At 38.4% G+C, this 19,968-nt stretch overlaps 1 protein-coding gene across 3 annotated transcripts in view; it reads left to right on the forward strand.

Annotated features, from left to right (window-relative positions):
• Positions 1-16,210: 16,210 nt before the first annotated feature.
• The window catches only part of Ccdc80 (coiled-coil domain containing 80), a 35,941-nt gene continuing 32,183 nt past the window's right edge, over positions 16,211-19,968 (forward strand). Inside the window, exons 1-3 of one of the 3 annotated variants that reach the window (XM_071615346.1) lie at positions 16,211-16,259; positions 16,454-17,166; positions 17,585-19,488. In XM_071615346.1, coding sequence (XP_071471447.1) covers positions 17,596-19,488 — 1,893 coding nt within the window. In that variant the 5' untranslated portion in view covers positions 16,211-16,259; positions 16,454-17,166; positions 17,585-17,595. Of the gene's footprint in view, positions 17,167-17,584; positions 19,489-19,968 lie in introns of all 3 variants that reach the window. The other 2 variants (XM_071615347.1, XM_027936130.2) reach the window with 2 other exon arrangements.

Genomic DNA, 19,968 nt, shown 5'->3' on the forward strand with positions numbered 1-19,968 from the left:
AAAACAAATTCCCTCATATGAATAATATGGAACTCATACAATGGAACCAAAGAGCATAGTTTCTTGGTGGAAATTATGCACTCCTTGTACTACATTTGCCTCAGCACAGGTCACATTATCTATAATCTCATACTATGGAAATAAGGAAGAGAGACAGCAAGAAGTAAAAAACAATATCTCTAAAAACTAAGCTGCTATGACTCATAATCCTAAAAGGTACATACCAGACCCTCAGCCTGCTTCACACCCACTCTGGGCTGGACCTTTAGCATGCAGAAATGGCTGATCAGAGAAGCTGCCCTGGAGCTCCCAGGGGCTGTGTGCATAGAACAAACTGACCCTGACCCTTTCCCCACCCATGAGCCTCATAGAGCCAAAACAGCTGTGGGGGACAGTGGCAGCCACTCAACCAACCTACAAGCAGCTGACAGCTGACAGGCTTCATTTGTGACTCAACACAGATTGTGGAGAAAGCCAAGTTGTTCTGCCCAGCTGTGTTCAGAACTTCTAGACTAAAAGAGAATAACAGATGTCCATTAAAAAAAAAAAAAACTACAAACCTCAAATATAATTTTACTACACAAATACATGCCAGTGAATATTTGGAGAATAAGAACACTTTTTGCCAGCCCTCACAGGGCGTCTGGATGACAAACACAGAGAGGAGGAACTACATATTTCTAATCTCCATCACATTTCCATGATGTACTCCAGAGAGTGTGAGACACTGTCTTGGTATGTCCCACAGGGCACTCTTAGGGCTGGTGAGGTATTTTAGAGCCAGAGGTAAACATGGGAATAGGTTACCTATTCCCAAGGCAAGGATAATTAAGTAGGAGCAAGATAGGTAGCTAAAGACTTTTTCCTATTACCTCACATAAAGTCAGATATTAAATAAAAACATCTGGCATAAATTTACCAACATGGAGGGAAATGGTACTAAGCCACCCAGATAAGCTTTAAAAAAGTTCAAAATTAAAACTTCTAAATTCTCTTCATCCAAATAAGCAACCAACTCCTTGGGTTGGGCCCTCGGAGATTAAGAGATTTTGTAATCATGAGAGGCAGCCAGAGGTGAAGCCCTTTTCTCCCATCGATGAGCAAGTAAGTTAAAAATTTCCCACAGAGGGAATGCTACTTTGGGACCTGTCTTTTCAAAAGCTTCGCCTTGCTACCTTGGCCCAAAGGTCACTATGTTTGTGACCAAGATCTGAGTTCCTGATCTCAATAAAGGGCAGGAAAAGTGCCAGGAAAGTCTTGAAGGACTTGTCTTTGGCTCAAGTCTCACATATGGTTCTACGTTACCTGAATCTGCCTCCAAAACCTTCCGAAGCTCAATTATGAGAAAACATAACCTCTTCCTCAGTACCAGGAATTTCTTCCATCAACTCCTTCCTGGAGTATTATTCTGTGTCTGGAAGAAAACCAAATTGTCTTCCAATAAATTGGAGATTGAACACGTCTTATCCATGTGTAGGGCCCTTTTTGTGGTGGTGGGTCGGGGCTAATTCACTCTGTCTTAAAATGAGCCCTCAAGTAGAATGAGACTTACTTTAAGAAACTTAGATGATACAGCTGAGGATTGCAGAAGTAATTGAATTCATGCTCTTAGACTGATGTACTGGGTCCCAAAATGCTGGAAAGAGATCAAGAAGCCAGGGTAGAATTCAAGGAGCAGAGGTCACAAGCAGAGCTGCAACAGACCTAGATCAGAAGTAAATACCTGAGTCTAGGTGTGTTGAATCTCCTAAAAATATCATCCATAATTGCAGTCAATGACCAACACCCATGGGATACTTCCTGGTTCACTTAAACTGTTTTTGCCTAGTTTGTTAATGGTTACCTTCAATTTCTAAGAAGCTTCTGATGCAAGAGGCTCAGGCTTTACCCCTTATGGTTAGTGTACACTTGCTTTTTTCTGCTGTGGGTTTGGGTAAGGTGGAAAAGTTTAAGTAATTAACTCTTAATTGCCTCTTTCTGGTGTATTTGTTTTCAGATTGTTTTAAGGAGCTTCCTTTGAAAGTCCAAAACATTCCTGTTAATCAACAAAAATTTAATTCTGAGAGAATATTACTAAGATAAATCCATCTCAACAGGTATTAAATGTCATAGAAAACTAGGTTAAATTTTGCTTGAAACCTTATCTTGAAATCTGAGGGGAAAACATGAAATATTTATTTTATTTTACAGTCAACAAATTGAGTTGTAATTGCAAAAATACCCTAAAATCTTAGAAGGATGAAATAGTTATTCTTCATCTGAAGGAAAGTAAAAGTTTCCCAATAAAATTACTTGATAACCTGATCTAGTTCATTGCTTCTGAGTTGGACTACTGTAGCACAATCCAATGAAAATCACATTTTAGGCATGTTCAGTGCCTAAAAATTTTACTTTTATGTATAAGTAGAAAGAACCAATCAAACATAAATAATGTGCATTAAAAAGATCAATAGAGCAGAGGAAAGAGAATGCAGGGAGAAAGGAAAGGAAGAGGGGGAAACATGAACTGACATCAAATTCTATGCATGTACTAATTTGTTGAGATGAACCCAACTAGTATATATAACACCCTAATAAAAAGAAAAGGTGAGGGGATAAAAAAAATAGCAAGATGTTAAATTTAACAATATATCATTGTATACATTTCTATGTATAATCATTTTACAGAATCTTGATAATTCAGATATACTAGCTCATCGTAGATAGGTATACATGTCATATTTTTAATGACCATATATTTTGATACAACATTAAATTAAAAATGAAACAAAGCCACAATATGTTAAAAATAAAATAAATTATTTTACTCTTAAAAATAAAAATTCAAACTACAATCTTCTTCCTGCCTTTAAAAAAAAAAGCTTTATGTATAGCTAGGTTAATTTTGTTCAAGCATATTAAAAACAAATTCTTTCCATTGTATTCCAAATTTGGACTCAGGCAAACTTTGTTATATTCAAATTGTTAAAACCCTGAATGGAATTTCTACTTCTCAGTTTCCTAATCGTGCTCTTGAGCTCCTCTTTAATAGGAGGCAGAAGTTCTGGTGTCTCTATTTCCCCTTTATACTTGGGGACCATCACTGCTCAATGTGCTCCGTGAGGTGTGTGTAGCATGCTTCACAATTCCAGTAAACCTATGCAGCCCACACTCAAATCACCCAGTGGGTTTCTTCCACCTTCCATGGCATCCTGTTCATCACATTTACCTTGTGGTTAGAATTCAAAAACTTCTTTGAAGAAGGAAATCATGGAGTACCAATCTCCCTTCAGTTATTACACTGCAGACAACTCATTGCACCTTTCAACTTGTTGCAAATCCACACCATTATCAGGTTCACATTATTACATCCAGGTTCAATATTTTTCAGCTACTTATAGGCCAAGTTAAGTCTTGAGTTCTCTCCAGAGTGCTATGTTCATTTGAAGAAGCAAGGCATTTTCTTATCTAATTCTCCAGATCTTATTATTTTTTCCAATTTTTTATTGATGTGTTATAGTTGTACATAATGTGGGGATTCACTGTTTCATATTCATAAATGCACATGATACAATTTAATTTGGCCAACATCATTCCCCAATGTTTCCCCTTTCTCTCCCCTCATATCTCCCACTGGTCCCTTTCCTCTGTTCTACTGATCTCCCTTCAATTTTTATGACACAATCCCACCTCACTTTTTTTCCTTTTTCCTTTTTAGCTTATACATATGAGAGAAAATACATGACTTTTCTGAGTTTGGCTTATTTCTCTTAATGTAATGTTCTCAAGTTTTATCCATTTTTCTGCAAATGACATAATTTATTCTTCTTTATGGCTAAATAAAACTTCATCTTGTACATATACCACATTTTCTTATCCATTCATAACATTGATGGACACTTAGGCTGGTTCCATAACTTGACTATTGTGAATTGTGCTTTATAAACATGGGGGGTATGCTCATATTGTTACAGCATAATGACTTTATTTTTTTACATTAAACACCACAGAGTTGTATACATGGGTCATGTGGTTCCATGCCTAGACTTTTAAAGAACACCCATAATGATCTCCACAGTGGTTGTACTAATTTATAGTAACATTAACAGTGTAAATGTTTTTCTTTTTCTACATATCCTCTCCAGCATTTATTATTATTTGTATAATAATACAAATAATAGCCAGCCATTCTAACTGGAGTCAGATGAGATCTCAATATAGTTTTGATTTGCATTTATATGATTACTAACATTTTTCATATATCTGTTGGCTATTTGTATTTCCTTTTTTGAGAAGTATCTCTTTCATTCATTTGCCCATTAATTAACTAGATTATTTATTTTTTTGTTGCTAACTTTTTGAATTTTTATATGTTCTGTAAGTTAATCCTTGTCAGAAATGTAGCTATCAAATATTTTTTTGAATTCTGTAGGTTCTCTCTTTACATTCTTAATTGTTTCCTTTACTGTGAAGATCTTTCAATTTGTTGATGTCATCTCATTTATTAACTCTTGGCATTATTTCCTAAATGTTAGGGGTTCTATTGAGAAAGTTGTTACCTCTGCCTATATGTTGTAATGTATACCTATATTTCTTGTAGAACTTGCAGAGTTTCTGGTATAATTTATAGGTCTTTGATTGATTTTGAGTGGATTTCTGAGCAGGCTGAAAGATAGGGATCTAGTCTCACTCTTCTACGTAAGGCTAACCAATTTCCCAGCACCATTTGTTAAAAAGACTGTCTTTTCTCCAATATATATTTTTGACATTTTTGTCAAAGATCAGATGACTGTGCCCATGTGCATTGTCTCTGTGTCTCTTATTCTGTCTGTTAAACTGGTCCTTTTTTTTTTTTTTTTTTTTTTTCATGGCAGGACCACAAAGAATTTGTTGCTATACCTCTGTATTATAGTTTCAAGTTAGATATTGTGATGCCTCCAGTATTTGCATTTTTGGCATAGAATTGCTTTGGCTATTTGTGGTTTTTTATTCTTCCAAATGAACTTTAGGACTGTTTGTTCCTGTTCTGTGAAGAATGTCTTTGGTATTTTAATGGTGGTTGTGTTGAATCTGTATATTGCTTTTGGTAATATGGCCATTTTAGCAAAATTAATTCTGCTATCCATGAACATGGGCTATCTTTTCATCTTCTGTGGCTTTTACAATTTCTTTCTTCAATGTTTTATAGTTTTCATTGTAGAGGTCTTTCCCCTCCTTGGCTAGCTTTATTCCTACATATTTTATTGTGGCTATTGGAAATGTAATTGTTTCCCTGATTTCTTTCTCAGAAGATTCTTTATTGGTTTTTCAAAATGACATTCATTTTTGTATGTTGCTTTTGTAACCTGATACTTTGCTGAATTTGTTTATTAGCTCTAACATTGTTCTGGTAAAGCCTTTTGGATCTTCTAAGTATAGGATCATATCATCTGAAAACAGTGATAATTTTATGTCTTTCTTTCCTATTTTTATGCTTTTTATTTTCTTCTCTTAGCTAATAGCTCTGGTTGGAATTTTTATACTGTATTAAATAGGAGTGGTGAGAGTGGACATCCTTGTTTTGTACTAGACTTTAAGGAAAATGCTTTCAGGTTTTCCCCTTCCACTATGAACTTGGCTTTAGGTTTGATGTACATTGCCTTTATTATCTTCATGTTGTCTTTTTCTATCCCTAGTTTCTTTGGTGCTTATTGTGAATAGGCGCTGAATTTTGTCAAAGGCTTTCTCTGCATCTTGAGATAACTAGGCAATTTTTGTCCTTAATGTTATTTATATGGATAATTACACTTGTTGATTTGCATATTTTAAGCAATCTTTGCATCCCTTAGATAAAATCAACTTGTTCATAATTTATAAGCCTCTTAATATTCTGTTATATGATTTGCTAATATATTATTAAGAAATTTTGTATATAAGTTCATCAGGGATATGGGTCTTTAGTTTTCTTTCCTTTATGTGCTCTTCTCTGGTTTGGTTATGAGTGTGATATTGGCTTCATAGAATTAACTTGAAAGTTTTAAATCACTTTCTATTTCATGGAATAATTTGAAGAGCTTTGACATTAGTTTTCTTTAAACATCTGGTAGAATTCAGCTGATCCTGGACTTTTCTTCATTGGAAGCTTTTTATTACTGCTTCTATCTCATTGTTAGTTAGTGGTCTGCTTAGATTTTTTATGTCCTCTTGATTCAAAGTTGGCAAGTCATATGGGTCTAGAAGTCTATCAATTTCTTTTAGGTTTTCCAATTTATTGGAGTATAGGTTTTCAAAATAGTTTGTAATGATCCTCTGAATTTTTGTGATGATTTCTTCTTTTTAGTCTTTAATTTTATTAATTTGGGTCCTCTCTCTTTTCTTTTGGCTAGTTTGGCTAATGGTTTATCAATCTTGCTTATCGTCTCAAAGAACCAACTCTTTGTTTCATTGATCCTTTGAATTCTTTTTTTTTATTCTCTATTTCATTGATTTTGGTTCTGATATTAATTATTTCCTTTCTTCTACTAGTTTTGGAATTGGTTTGTTCTTGTTTTTCAAAGACGTCAAGATACATCATGAGGTTGTTTATTCGGAATCTTTCTGATGTTATTCTTATGTAGATATTCATAGCTATAAACTTTCCCCTTAGAACTGTCTTCATAGGGTCCCAGCAGTTCTGGTAAGTTGTATCACTCTCATTTTGGTTCTAAGAATTTTTAAGTTTCTTCCCTGATTTCTTTTATTATGTATTCATCATTCATAAATGTGTTGTTCAATCTCACTATGTTTATGTGGTTTCTGTAGGGTATTTTGGTGTTGGCTTCTAATTTTATTCTATTATGGTCAGATAAGATGCAAGGGATTATATCAATTTTGGTTTTTGTATTTGCTATGAGCTGCCTTGTGACCGAAAATACAGTCTGTTTTGGAGAAGGTTCTATAAGCGACTAAGAAGAAAGTAAATTCATCTATCGTTGAATGATATATTTTATAGATGTCTGTTAAGTCCATTTGGTTTATTATCTTCTTTTAGATCTGAGGAGTCTACTGAGTTTATTCCTGGATGGACTATCTATTGGTGAGAGAAATGTTTGAAATCATCCAGTATTATTGTGCTGGGGTCTATCTGAGTCTTTAACTTGAGTAGTGTCTGTTTTATGTAATTAGGTGCTCCAAAATTTGGGGCATAAATATTGGCTATCATTATATATACTTGAGTTTTTCCCTTTAACAGTATGATGTGACTACTTTTTATCTATTCTGATTAATTTTGACTTGAAGTCTGTTTTGTTGGGTATGAGAGTAGTAACTCCTGTTTGTTTTGGGGCTTCCTTTGCATGGTATATCAATTTCCATTCTTTCACTTTCAGCCTATGATTATCTTTGCCTATAAGGTAACCCTTTTGCAAACAACATATAGTTAGGTCTTGCTTTCTAATCCATTAGGCCAGCCTATGTCTTCTAATCGGGGAGCTAAGACAATTTACATTTAATGTTATTATATAGAAATGTTTATTAATTTCTCCCATTTTGATTGATTCCTAATGTTTCATTTGGTCCTGTTTCTCATTTGCTTAGCTACTCTTCAGATAAGATTTGTCCATTTGTGAACTCTGGTATTTGTTTTTTATTTCTTCTCTGTGGTGTATTTTTTAAAGTATTTTCTGTAGTGCCAGCTTAGAAGTCATGAATTCTTTTAGTTTCTGTTTATCTTGGAAGTTTTTTATTTCTTCTTCAATTCTAAAGGATAGCTTTGTTTGATAAAGCAATCTTGGATGACAGTTATTTTCTTTCAAGGGAACACATCATTCCAAGCCCTCCTGGATTTTACAGTTTGTGCTAAGAAATCTGAAATAATTCTGATTGACTTGCCTCTAGATGTGACCCAATGTTTTTCTCTTGAGGCTTTAAAACATTCTGTCAATGTTCTGTATGTTAGGCATTGTAACTGTAATGTGTCATGGAGAAGTTCTTTTTTGATCTAGTCTGCTTGGGGTTCTGTATACCTTCTTTATCTGAACATCTCAAGATTAGAAAATTTGTTTTTACTTTCCTGAGAGACTATCCATGCTACTAACCTTTATCTCACAATCCTTTTGGATTCCAATAATTCTTAAATTTGGTCTTTTAATTTTTTTCCAGAGTTTTTGTAGATTCTGGTTATGGGTAATTTTTTAAACTTAATACTGAGTGTTCAAGGCCAGCCACTTTACCTTCTACTTCTGATAGTCTGCATTCAGCATGGCCTATTCTTTTAGAGAATTTCTACAGAAAATGTCATTCTATTTATTGTGTCTTTCATTCCCAACATTTCAGTTTGGTTCTTTTTCAATATTTCTATCTCTTTATTGAGTTTCTCATTCATGTCTGTACTGACTTCCTTATTCATTCAGTCATTTTTCTGTGTTCTCTTAATTTATCATTTTAATAATTTTCTTTTGAAATTTTTTATCTAATATTTCATCTACTTCAATATCTTCAGAGCCTTTTTTTCATATTTCTTGTATTCCTGTGTTTGGTTTTATACATCTGTTGGAATGGATTTCTCTTCCAGTCTTATGTGTGGACTTTTTCAGGGCACAGTTTTCTCTGGTCAAAGTGTCCTAGAGTGATCTATATTAAAACCCCTTGTAGGTGTGGTATCCACAGATTCTGTGTTATTTTTCTGTTTTGGCTATAAGAATGAATGTATGTGTGTAGGACCTGAGCCCACCCCCCCTTCCCCAAGATGTTCCTACTTAGGATCTGGTCATTAGTTTGGGAGTTTTATCTCTTCTACTCTTTTTATTAAAATATCATTGTAGTTTGAGTATGGTTAATTTTTGTGTGGACCAAGGTGCACTGTCCTTTGGCTGAATTTAGTTCAGCATCAGAGTCTTTATCTTGTGAACCTGTGGTATCTCTGTATATTTCCAGAATCTCACAGAAAGGGGAAACAAACAATAGCAATAACCAAAGCAAATAATATACACCATTAAAATAGATGCATGCTGCCTAGCATAACATCTACAACACTAATTGCCACAAAACAGGAATGCTGGAGTCATCAATTGCCAAGAGCAGAAACAATAATAGCCATGAACTAGGTCTGGCATTAAAGTAAGCAGCAGGTGTCAACTATGCCAATCACAGTACTAATAACTGCAACACCACGAATGGTGAGGGCAAGAGTTATACAGACCAAATAGTTCTCAAAAGGTGATAAAATATAGCTCATTAAGAGAAAAGAAAATGTGATAAGAAAGTAAAAAAAAAAAAGTTTAGAATGATCAAAATGTAAACAGAGAGAATGCAGAAGAGATGTAGTTAGTGATGGCTATAAGGAAGGAGGAGAAAAATAAGGGGGAAATAAAGAAAAGGGAGAGAGAAAGAACAAGATCATTTGGATGTTAGCAGCAGAAGAAAGGAGAGAAAGAGAAACAAAAGAATAAAAACAAAACAAAACAAAAATATACAAAAAATTCTAACACTCAAAAGATTGGAAAAGGAAAAATAATCACCAAAAAAATGTTTGTTGAGAAGTACGATACCTGTTGCTTGAATCCTAAGTCACAGAGCAACTAAAAATGCAAACTTCCTCTAATCTGCTATCTTGAATCCCCTTCAGATTATTTTCTTGAATTCATACTGGAGACAGTAAGTAGAACAGTGGTTACCAGGAGGTTAAGGAAAGGGGGAAATAGAGTTATTGTTTTATGAGTTCAGAGTTTCAGTTTGGAATATTTATAGTTTAGATATGAGGTCTCCCCCAAAAGCTCACATGTGAGACAATGCAAGAAAGCTTAGAGGTGAAATGATTGGGTTGTAAAATCCTTAATCTAATCAGTGCATTAATCCTCTTATAAGGACTAGCTGGGTGGTGACTGTAAACTGGTAAGGTGTGGTTGGAGGAGGTGTATTATTTGGGACCATGCCTTTGGTGTATATATTTTGTCCATGGTGAGGGGAATCTCTCTCTCTTACTCTCTCTCTCTCTCTTTCTCTCTCCTTCCTGGTGCCTTGTTCCCAGTTGTTTTCCCCTACTACACCCTTCTGATATAATGTTCTGCCTCACCTCAAACCTGGAACAATGGAGCCAGGTCTTCTATGGACTGAGACCTTTGAAACCAAGAGCCTCAAATAAACTTCTCCTAATTGTTCTTGTCAGACCTTTTGGGTCACAGAAGCAAAAAATCTGCCTGAAATAGGGATGATGAAAAGTTCTAGAGATGGACAACAACAATTGCACAAAAATGCAAAAGTACTTAATGCCACTGGACTTAATGCTTAAAAATGGTTAAGTTGGTAAATTTTATGGTTATATATATATATATATATATATATATATATATATATATATATATATAATTTTATGAATTTATGACTATATACATATATATGCAATAACAACAAAATAATGAGACTTTTGAGCAAATCAATCCAGAAGCTTGTCCTACTTTGGTACATTTTAATTTTTTGAGCCAACAATTCTCTATTGTTCACTAGAGTTAGATGTGGATTTTCTGTTATTTAAACTATGAAACACTCTAATAATATCATGTTTTGCAAAACTTTAGTTCTATTGTTTATGTAAAAAAATAACCACTCACATTTTTGTAAATGAAAAAAATTGAGGTTCAAGGAGGTGGCAATTTGAACAATTCACACTAGTGAACAGCAAACCTGGGATTCCAGTTTAAAACATGCTTGGCTGACAATTTTGTGTTCTCTTTTCATATGTAGAACAAATATCATCCAATGAATGAATGTAATCTCGAAATATGGGAACTGTTCTCAAATCAGAAATTGTATTTTTCAATTTAAGCTTTTTTGCTTGTCTTTGAAGCAGTAACTGACTAAAAACATTTATTTGTACTGATTCTTGAGTTTTCTCAATAGTTAATGACATGACTTCCACCAAAGACCACCATCAAAATTATTTGTAAAGAAACCATATGCTTTTATTTTCCATACTGAACTTTTAAATAAAAGCAACATTTAAAATTTTAGAATATTAGCTGTTACATTCAGAATGGATTCTGCATTAGACTTAATTCAAAGACCATATTGTATTCTGAACTATTTGCAATATACTTTGGTTGAAAAGTTATAATTTAATGTAGTTTTTAAATAGAGTTTTATGAAATGCAATTATAAACAAATGTGACTTTTTAAAGAAAACAACAACAGAGTTCAAATTAATATTAACTTCAAAGCATTTGTTTTGGGAGACTATAGACAGTGGTGTTCAGATTATTCATTTATTTAAATATGTAGTTTTATTTAGTGAAACATTTATTCTATGCCAGAAACTCAATGCATTTTTTAAATTCCTTTTACATATTTCTCCAAAGCCAGTTAATGAATTATGCAAAAAAATTATTACTCTATAGTCCTTATAATATCTACCCCAATCAGAACTAAACTATTTGATCATGTACCTCATTCAATAGAGATTTCACACTATGACTAAAACTCAACTCCACCTTCAAAAGTTGAGGAACTGACAAAATTAAAGATATGCCAAAGATTCCTTTATATGTCAGATATAACTAATATGACAAAGCTAGCCCGTGACAATGTCTTGTACCCCATTTTAAATATCAGATTTCATCTTTCACTTACTATTACTTTTCATTGAATTGTAATTGATTTTCTGCAAAGTGCTTATCTCTATTGTCATGCATTTGTCTCTCTCATCAATAGAATGTGAGTTCCAGCATATTAGGGACTTGATCCATTTCATTTATTGCTCTATTCCCAACTGGAAAAATGTCCAATACATAAATGATTCCCCATAAGAAGTGTTTGAATGAATGAATAAAATGAAGATTTAAAGTAAGTTACATAAAATATTTGGCCTTAATTTCACAATTCCATAACTTCATGCAAGTATAAGGTTTAATTTTGATGACTGGAATTGCTATGTATTCAGTTTCCAATATTATTATTTAATATGTAGACCTAAAGATATCCCCTGGCTCAATAGCTATGTAGATTTTCTTATTCTGTTCTTTCCTTCTTTAAAGTGATCATTCATGGTTGGGCTGCCTTCTGGGGTTTTCTCATCTCTCTTTTAAACAATGCCAGGCACTGTTGTAGTTACTAGGGGTATGGCATTGAGAAGACACTTGTTCAATGAATGCTTTGCCATGTTATTGGCTCACACTTTCTGATGTAAAATGATATTCTTGAGTCCATGTGATCAAAACATGGAGTGCAAGGTCAGTACAGTGAAACAAAAAAAGAAAATCAAGGCAACCCTGCCTATAAAGACAGGAGAAGAAAGAAGAGCCAAGATGGGCCCTGGAAAATGAGAATGAAAGGACAATCAGGCAATGCAACACATCCTGCCAGACAGAATATCTATGCTTCTCATGGATCTAGTGGACTCTAAGAGCCAATGGAACATACTGAGCAAAACCATCCAGGTACTACACAGTTGTTGCTATGAGGATTCTGTGAAAAGCCTTATCCAGAAACCAAATAGGCAAAGTCTCCAACTGGAATGGACTCTGCACAACTGGCTACTTTCATATTAGCACTGAATTACATGAAAAGAAAGTTGGTAGAACTGCTGTGGTGGGTATAATATTCTCATATATTCTATGGGCTGTAAACTTCTAGGGGAAGGACTGTTTGGTTCTCTATCACTCCTGGTGTAAAGTCTGTACTTTGGGCAAACATTTTAGAAAAGGGCTAAAAACAAGAGAAAAGAAATTGGATCTTCTTCATCTTCTCAGCTATACCTAAGGACATGGAAAGAGGCACAATGAGAATATTCTCCTTCAAAACATGATTGATATAAATCTTCTCTATGGATTAAATGGTCAATGGATAAGACTTGGAAGCTTCCCCTCCCTAATCCCAGCATCAATCTCCCAAACATTAAATTTATAGCTCATAAATTTACACCTCTCACACAGAATAGCAACCAACAAAGATCTGAATTCTAAATCACTTCCCTGTAGGAAGAGTGTCTTTAAGGTCTCCCCAATAAAGCTTAAAAATACATATAAAGTTTAAAAAAATGAATGTTAGAAGTTACATCAGAGAGGATAGGAAAGGCAGCAGAACACAACAGACACTAGTATGGCAATATGTAAATCAATGGATATGTAACTGATGTGATTCTGCAATCTGTATATGGGGTAAAAATGGGAGTTCATAACCCACTTGAATCAAAGTGTGAAATATGATATATCAAGAACTATGTAATGTTTTGAACAACCAACAATAAAAAATTAAAAAAAAAAAAAGAAGTTACATCAGGTAAAACTTTGCTTTTTTGAAGAAGTATGCAAATTTTTTCAACTTAGGATTAAACACATGAGCTTGTTGACATTTCAGGGCCAATATCAAGTATTTGGATGCTACAGTAGGGTGGAGGGTTGCCTTTTTTCAGAAGTTCCCTGGGCTGCTGCAGCATACTGACTGTGTATGAGGAGGGTTTCTTTGCATTCTGAAGGACATAAATGTGGCTGAAGACTAAACATTTGATTAAGGTCTGCAAGTGAAAAGGAAAAGCATACAATACTGTCCTCTCTGTGAATACTGTTTGTGTCTCCTCCTCAAAGTTTCCATAAAATGGCTGGGTTAATTTCCCTGCTTGGGGGGTACTATAGAGCAAGAGAGGTGGTTTCCCTCCGATAACACTGAAGAGCCCACTTGTTTTTTCCTCTATTTATGTTTCATTTCCTTTTAAACAAATTATTTTTTAATAATTTTTTTTTTAATTTCAGTTCAGTAACATCCACTGTTACTTCATGCAAGAGAACCAACAGCAGGTGATGGAAACCCTGGTTTCTCTGGAATGCCTGGGACAGCCTGCTTCCAGGTCTGGGCCCCAGGTTGCTGAAGCCTTTGGTTAGTATGCCTCTAACAGCACAACCCTTTCTGGATTTCTCCTTACATTCACTCCAACTCTCCCCTCAAAACCTTCCCCAAACCTCATTTCTCTAAAGCAATTCTGGTTTGCACATCCTTTCCTTCCCTTACTCAAAATTGCTTATGCAACCAATGTTCGGTGGTTTCCTGTCAGTGAATCCCCAAGTTAGCATTTCTAAAATCTTTAAGGTTTTATCTATTTTATTCTATTTTATTATTTTTGCACCTTTCTTGGACTCAACATCAACTCAACATCAATTTCTCGATCTCCAGATCTGCTCCCGGATCAGCATTAATTGTTTGTTTCTCAAGTTGCAGAAAAAAAGAAAAGATATAAATGGAGAACTTTTTAACATAGAGTTTTTAAATCATGCACTAGAATCCTCCTCACAGGCCGTAAGAAGCTTTCTGGCTTCTTCAGTAAAGGGCATAGGTGAACCTGTTCCCCAATCGCTCTTATTTGGCCTGTGTTTCCCAGACTTCCCACTTCCCTTTACCTGAGGTCCCAGGTAAAGGTTTAGGCATTAGTCATTGACTCATTGAGATGGGAAAATCCCGTAAAAGCTGGAGAAGCCTCACTTTGCCGAGTGAGAGTGTGTGTGTGTGTGAGAGTGTGTGTGCCCTGAGATGTTGGAGTCCGTGGGCGGAGCGCTCTTTTGTCCTGTCCTGCGCATGTTTAGCGCGCCATCTAGTGACTGAAGCTTAGCAGGGACGGAAGCTCGAGGTCCCAGGAAAACAGATGCCACTCGGAGTTGTAGTGGTTTTCCCTTGGTCTGACTTCAGGTGGCCCAAAGTAAAGTAGTTGTGTCTCAGTTTAACCAGTAGGCAGGTTCAGAATGTCCTGCACATTGTCGGGAGCTTGGTGGAAATGGATGAAAGACTTTAAGGACCTATTGAGAAAGGCAAAAAGTATAGCTACAAAAAGTACAACTACCTCAGAAAGTAGGACTCTAAAAGTGTAAATGCTCTGGATGAGCAAATAAATGAGTCTTCTGTGTAACGGGGTGCACAAAAATTGTTGAAGGAAAATAGATAGAAGGTGTGGGTATAGAATGAAAGAAAGGAGGCTGAACATAATACCTTGTGGATAGTTCTAAACCCAGCTTCAGACTTCAGAGCTACTACTTACCATTGTGTGGCAACAGGTAATTTATTTATTCTCACCAAGTCTCAGTCTGTTGGCATATAAGGTGAAGATCACCCCATTATCTCCTAGAGATGCCATGGGGGTTAAAAAATATTGAAGTGCTGAACCTAGAGCTTCACATGCTCTACAAATAGTTGTTGTTGATAATAGGGAGGGAGAAGATAAAGGAAAGGGGGAAAAAAACATAAGGGAGGAGGGCCAGTAAGGGATAGTGTGGAACATATTAGAATATAATGAAAGAGGAAATAACATTTAGAATGTCCAACTAAGCACAAGGCATTTGATCACCTTCACAGGTAAATCCATGAAAGTGGTAACCATCCCTGACTCCATTACTATATTCACAAGGGTCTATGTGAGCGCCACTGTAGAACCTTCTTTTTTGCTATCCCTGACCTCAAACTATGGGTCCAGTGCTCTACACTCAGCCCTCTTATAGGCCTTCCTCAAATCCTAGCTTGGAGCTTATTATGTGAAAGGGCAAGCGTGACAGGGGGTTATGGGGCTGATCAAGGGAAGCAACTAGGAATGAGATTTTATCCACTCAGAGAAGCCATTAGCATGGCTTTCCTTAAGAGGAGGTTTCCGAGGACCAGGGTCACCAATGTTGGTGGCAATTAATGCTGACTTGGAGAGACTGGAAGAAATATCCACATAACCCGAGTCAACTTCCTCCCCACTTAAAGTAGAATCCTTTGGAAGACCAGGAGGTAGAAGTACCAAAGTGCCTGAGGATGTCCTTTGGAACCTCACTGGATGATTTCCATACCTAAAACCTCTGGAGAGCAAAACATGTAATAGGCTCCTGCCTATTGTCCACTGATTCATGTCTTCCAGGGAAGCTGTTCCTCATCTACCATCTAAAGCTGGAACTCTGAAACTGGAGATCAGAATACCCATTCCCCAGTGTAACAAGCAACCATAGTCTCAGGGGACAGTAGTCATTGCCTGCATTTCTACCCTTTTACCAGCTTCCATCCATGCCAAGGAAAAGTTAGGACCAAGAACACAGTAATATAATTCCTAATTAGCATAATATAAAAACAACCTAGTCATGTTTTCCATGGGCTTTTCCAACCTCAAACTAAAAGCATGAAGTAGAGACAAAGAGATAAAAATATTCACTGGTACTATAAATAGATATATACTGCCTATGTGTACACAGCCAAGCACCCTGACCCAAATGAGTGTCTGCCTCTGGGAAAACCAAACAGCCAGATTTTTCCTTTTCCAAAGTTCAAAGTGAGAACAGACAGGAACAGACGGGCTGGGAAGGCATCCTGATTACTTGGTATGGAAGGGGTTAAGTCCTCAGTCATCCTATTCTAAAGTGATTTATGATGATGTGTAGAGTTTCAAAATTTTCCCCAGCCCGAAGTACAGCCCTCTCCCTTCTCACTGAGTCCACTCTGGATGTGCCGCAATGAAAAGGCGGCGTGTTTTGCTGATCTGTTAAATTCTTAGTGAAGTTTCCTTGATTTCCAGTGGCGGCTGTTGTTTGAGTTCGGTTTGGAGCGAAACTGAGGTAGTCCTGACACTTCCGGGACTGAAGCCAGACAAGAGGAAGAAGAAAGAGAAGGAGAAGGAAAAGAGGAGAAGAAAAAAAGGTGGGGAGAAATAAAGGGAGGAGAGAAGTATAGGAAAAGGGGGTGGGGGAGTCCTTTTCAACATTGCATTCCTGTGTTTTCCCTCAGCCTGGAAAACATATTAATCCCAGTGCTTTTACGCCTGGAAACAAAGGGACTGAGCCAGACTGTGGGGGAAAGGGTGATAAGAAGGATCCCGGAACTCTAAAGAGGGATAGAGTGAGATTCAGAGATCACTAAGACTCCACTTTAAGGGACGTCCTGTGTCGCCACAAGAGACGGGCACTCGCAGAAACACAGGACCAAGGAGAAACTGCGGGCAAATGGAGATACAAAGACTTACAAGGACAGCTCCTTTCTCCTCATCCCACTTGTCCAGAAGGTAAAAAGACGCAGCCAGAAAGGAAAGGAGTCAGACCAGGAGGAAGACAGGCTGCGATCCGTGGTGATACTTTGCAGGCTGGAACGGCAGCACACCCCTTTTGTATTGCTCACCCTCGACAAGCCGAGAGAGGGTGGGGAGGAAAAGTATTTCATCTAGGAAACTGTCCTGGGGACCAAACTTCAGCTTTCCTTTGAAATCCTCTGCATTCCATCTCTATGAGCCACGATGTAAGTGTGTGATCTTTTCTGTTTTTGGTGTGTTTGTTTGTTACTTTGTTGCTTATTTGAAGAAAGGAATTGTGAATGTTGTCATAATTAATATGTTCAGTTTGCATTTTTTTTTTTCTGGAGCATCCAGTTAGTGGAAACACAGCAAGCACACTAACCGGGGAACTAAGTTGGATTTCCTGCTTAATGGAACTGTTTCTATTAAGCACTGACAAATTTCAGGGACTTAAAAGCAACAGAATCTCATCCTATCTTCCATTCTCTGACCTCCCTCCTTTTTCTTCTCCAACTACCCCTCCCCCATCCCCTTGACCAAGATAGAGAAAGAGATAATGACCTGCTCTGTTTGCAATTAAATGATTTTCTTTCTTTTTCCTCCCCTCCCCTTTCTGTCTCATGACCCCTCTGCAACCCAAAGTGGATGACACAATGACGTGGAGACTGGGACCCTGTTTCACCATGCTGTTGGCAATGTGGCTGGTGTGTGGATCAGAACCCCACCTCCCTGCCACGAATAGAGGGACCCATGGAGGGCGGAAGGTGCCTTTGCTTTCCTCAGTCAATAGCAGGCCAGCTCGGTTTCTGAGGCACACAGGGAGGTCTCGTGGAACAGAGAGATCTACCCTTGAAGAACCAAACCTTCAGCCTCTCCAAAGAAGAAGGAGTGTGCCAGTGTTGAGACTAGCTCGCCCGACGGTGCTGCCAGCCCCCGTGGGCATCAAAGGGGCCCCTGTGAAACCTGAGCTGAGACCCAAGGCCAGGGGCTCCCCTGGTGAGATGGTCCGAGATGAGGGGTCCTCTGCTCGGTCAAGAATGCTGCGCTTCCCCTCTGGGTCCAGCTCTCCCAACATCCTCGCCAGCTTTGCTGGGAAGAACAGGGTGTGGGTCATCTCGGCCCCCCATGCCTCAGAAGGCTACTACCGCCTTATGATGAGTCTCCTGAAGGATGACGTGTACTGTGAGCTGGCCGAGAGGCACATCCAACAGATTGTGCTGTTCCACCAGGCAGGCGAGGAAGGGGGCAAGGTGCGAAGGATCACCAGTGAGGGCCAGATCCTGGAGCAGCCCTTGGACCCCAGCCTCATCCCCAAGCTGATGAGCTTCCTCAAGTTAGAGAAGGGCAAGTTTGGCATGGTGCTCCTGAAGAAGACACTGCAGGTGGAGGAGCGCTACCCTTATCCAGTCAGGCTGGAGGCCATGTACGAGGTCATTGACCAAGGTCCCATCAGAAAGATAGAGAAGATCAGACAGAAGGGTTTTGTCCAAAAGTGTAAAGCCTCTGGTATAGAGGGCCAGGTGGTAGAGGAGGGGAACAATGGTGGTGGAGGAGCAGGAAGGCCAAACCTGGGCACTGAGAAGAAGAGAGAGGACTCAAGGAGAGTACAAGTCCCCCCAACCAGAGACACTCGGGTGAAGGTGATGAGAAAGCCGGCCACTACCACGATGGCTCCTCCCCCACCACCTCCAACCCCAAGGGCCACCACTCTTCCTCCTGCTCCACTCACAACAGCCACACGGGCCACACCCCGAGTGGTAACAGTAGCCACGAGACCTACGACCACCACTGCTTTTCCAACCACCCAGAGGCCTTGGACACCCAGGGTGCACCCCTCCTCAACCTCCCCCAGACTCTCAGGCTCAGTTGAGTTGACCACAGCCCGGGGCTCCTCAGTCTCAGAGAATCTCTACCCTCCACCCAGGAAGGAGCAGCAGAGGGAGAGGCTACAGACCACCAGGAGGCCCAGCAAGGCCACCAGCTTCGAGAGCTTCACTGCCAGCCCTCCCACCACCATCTCAGAGCCCAGCACCAGGGCTGCAGGCCTGGGCCGTTTCCGAGACAACCACACAGACAGGCGAGAACATGGCCATCGGGACCCAAATGTGGTGCCAGGTCCTCACAAGACAGTCAAGACAAAGTCGCCTAAAAAGAAGACCCAGGACAAAATTCTTAGCAATGAGTATGAGGATAAATATGACCTCGGCCGGCCCACTGCCTCACAGCTGGAGGAGGAGCTGCAGGTGGGAAATATTCCCTCCCAGAGCTCAAAGGAGTCTAGAAAACATGAAAAGCTTGAGAAACCTGAGAAGGAGAAGAAAAAGAAGGTGAAGAATGAGAAACCAGACAAGTTACTCAAGAATGAAAAGCAAATGAAGAAGACTGAGAAAAAGAGCAAACAGGAGAAAGAGAAGAGCAAGAAGAAGAAAGCAGGTAAAACAGAGCAGGATGGCTATCAGAAACCCACCTCGAAACATCCCCCGCAGAGCCCCAAGAAGTCAGTGGCTGACCTGCTGGGGTCCTTCGAAGGCAAACGAAGGCTCCTTGTAAGTAACATCTTTGGCATTATTTTGTGGGCTGAGGCAGGGCACATTCATGTTTGTCATATTAGTTTTGTAAAGTCACATTGCTAAGTGCCAGACTGTGACTGAACCCCTAGGATGTCAGGAAGCTCAGGCAAGAAAGAACAGCCAGGCAGTAGTAGCTCCCTTTGGTTCAGATGCTCTGTGAACCTCTATCCACACAGCACACACTCCTATAATACAGACTCCATGGATGGAGGACCCTAGACTTGAATCCAGGAAAGCACTGTAGCACTGTAGTCAGCTTCTTCCAAACAGGAAGGAGCAGCAGAGGGAGAGGCCACCATCCTTCCTGCTCTCTTTCAAAGTACCCCCCCATCCTTCCTGCTCTCTTTCAAACCCTGTTTCTGGACCATCTCTCTTTTATGGAGTTCAAAGAAGGATGAAGGAGTTCCCCAAGTGGAATGCTTTGACTCTAGTCACAACTCAGGAAAGGCATTTCTC

The sequence above is a fragment of the Marmota flaviventris genome, chromosome 8 (genome assembly GCF_047511675.1).
Source record: "Marmota flaviventris isolate mMarFla1 chromosome 8, mMarFla1.hap1, whole genome shotgun sequence".
Lineage (NCBI taxonomy): Eukaryota > Metazoa > Chordata > Mammalia > Rodentia > Sciuridae > Marmota > Marmota flaviventris.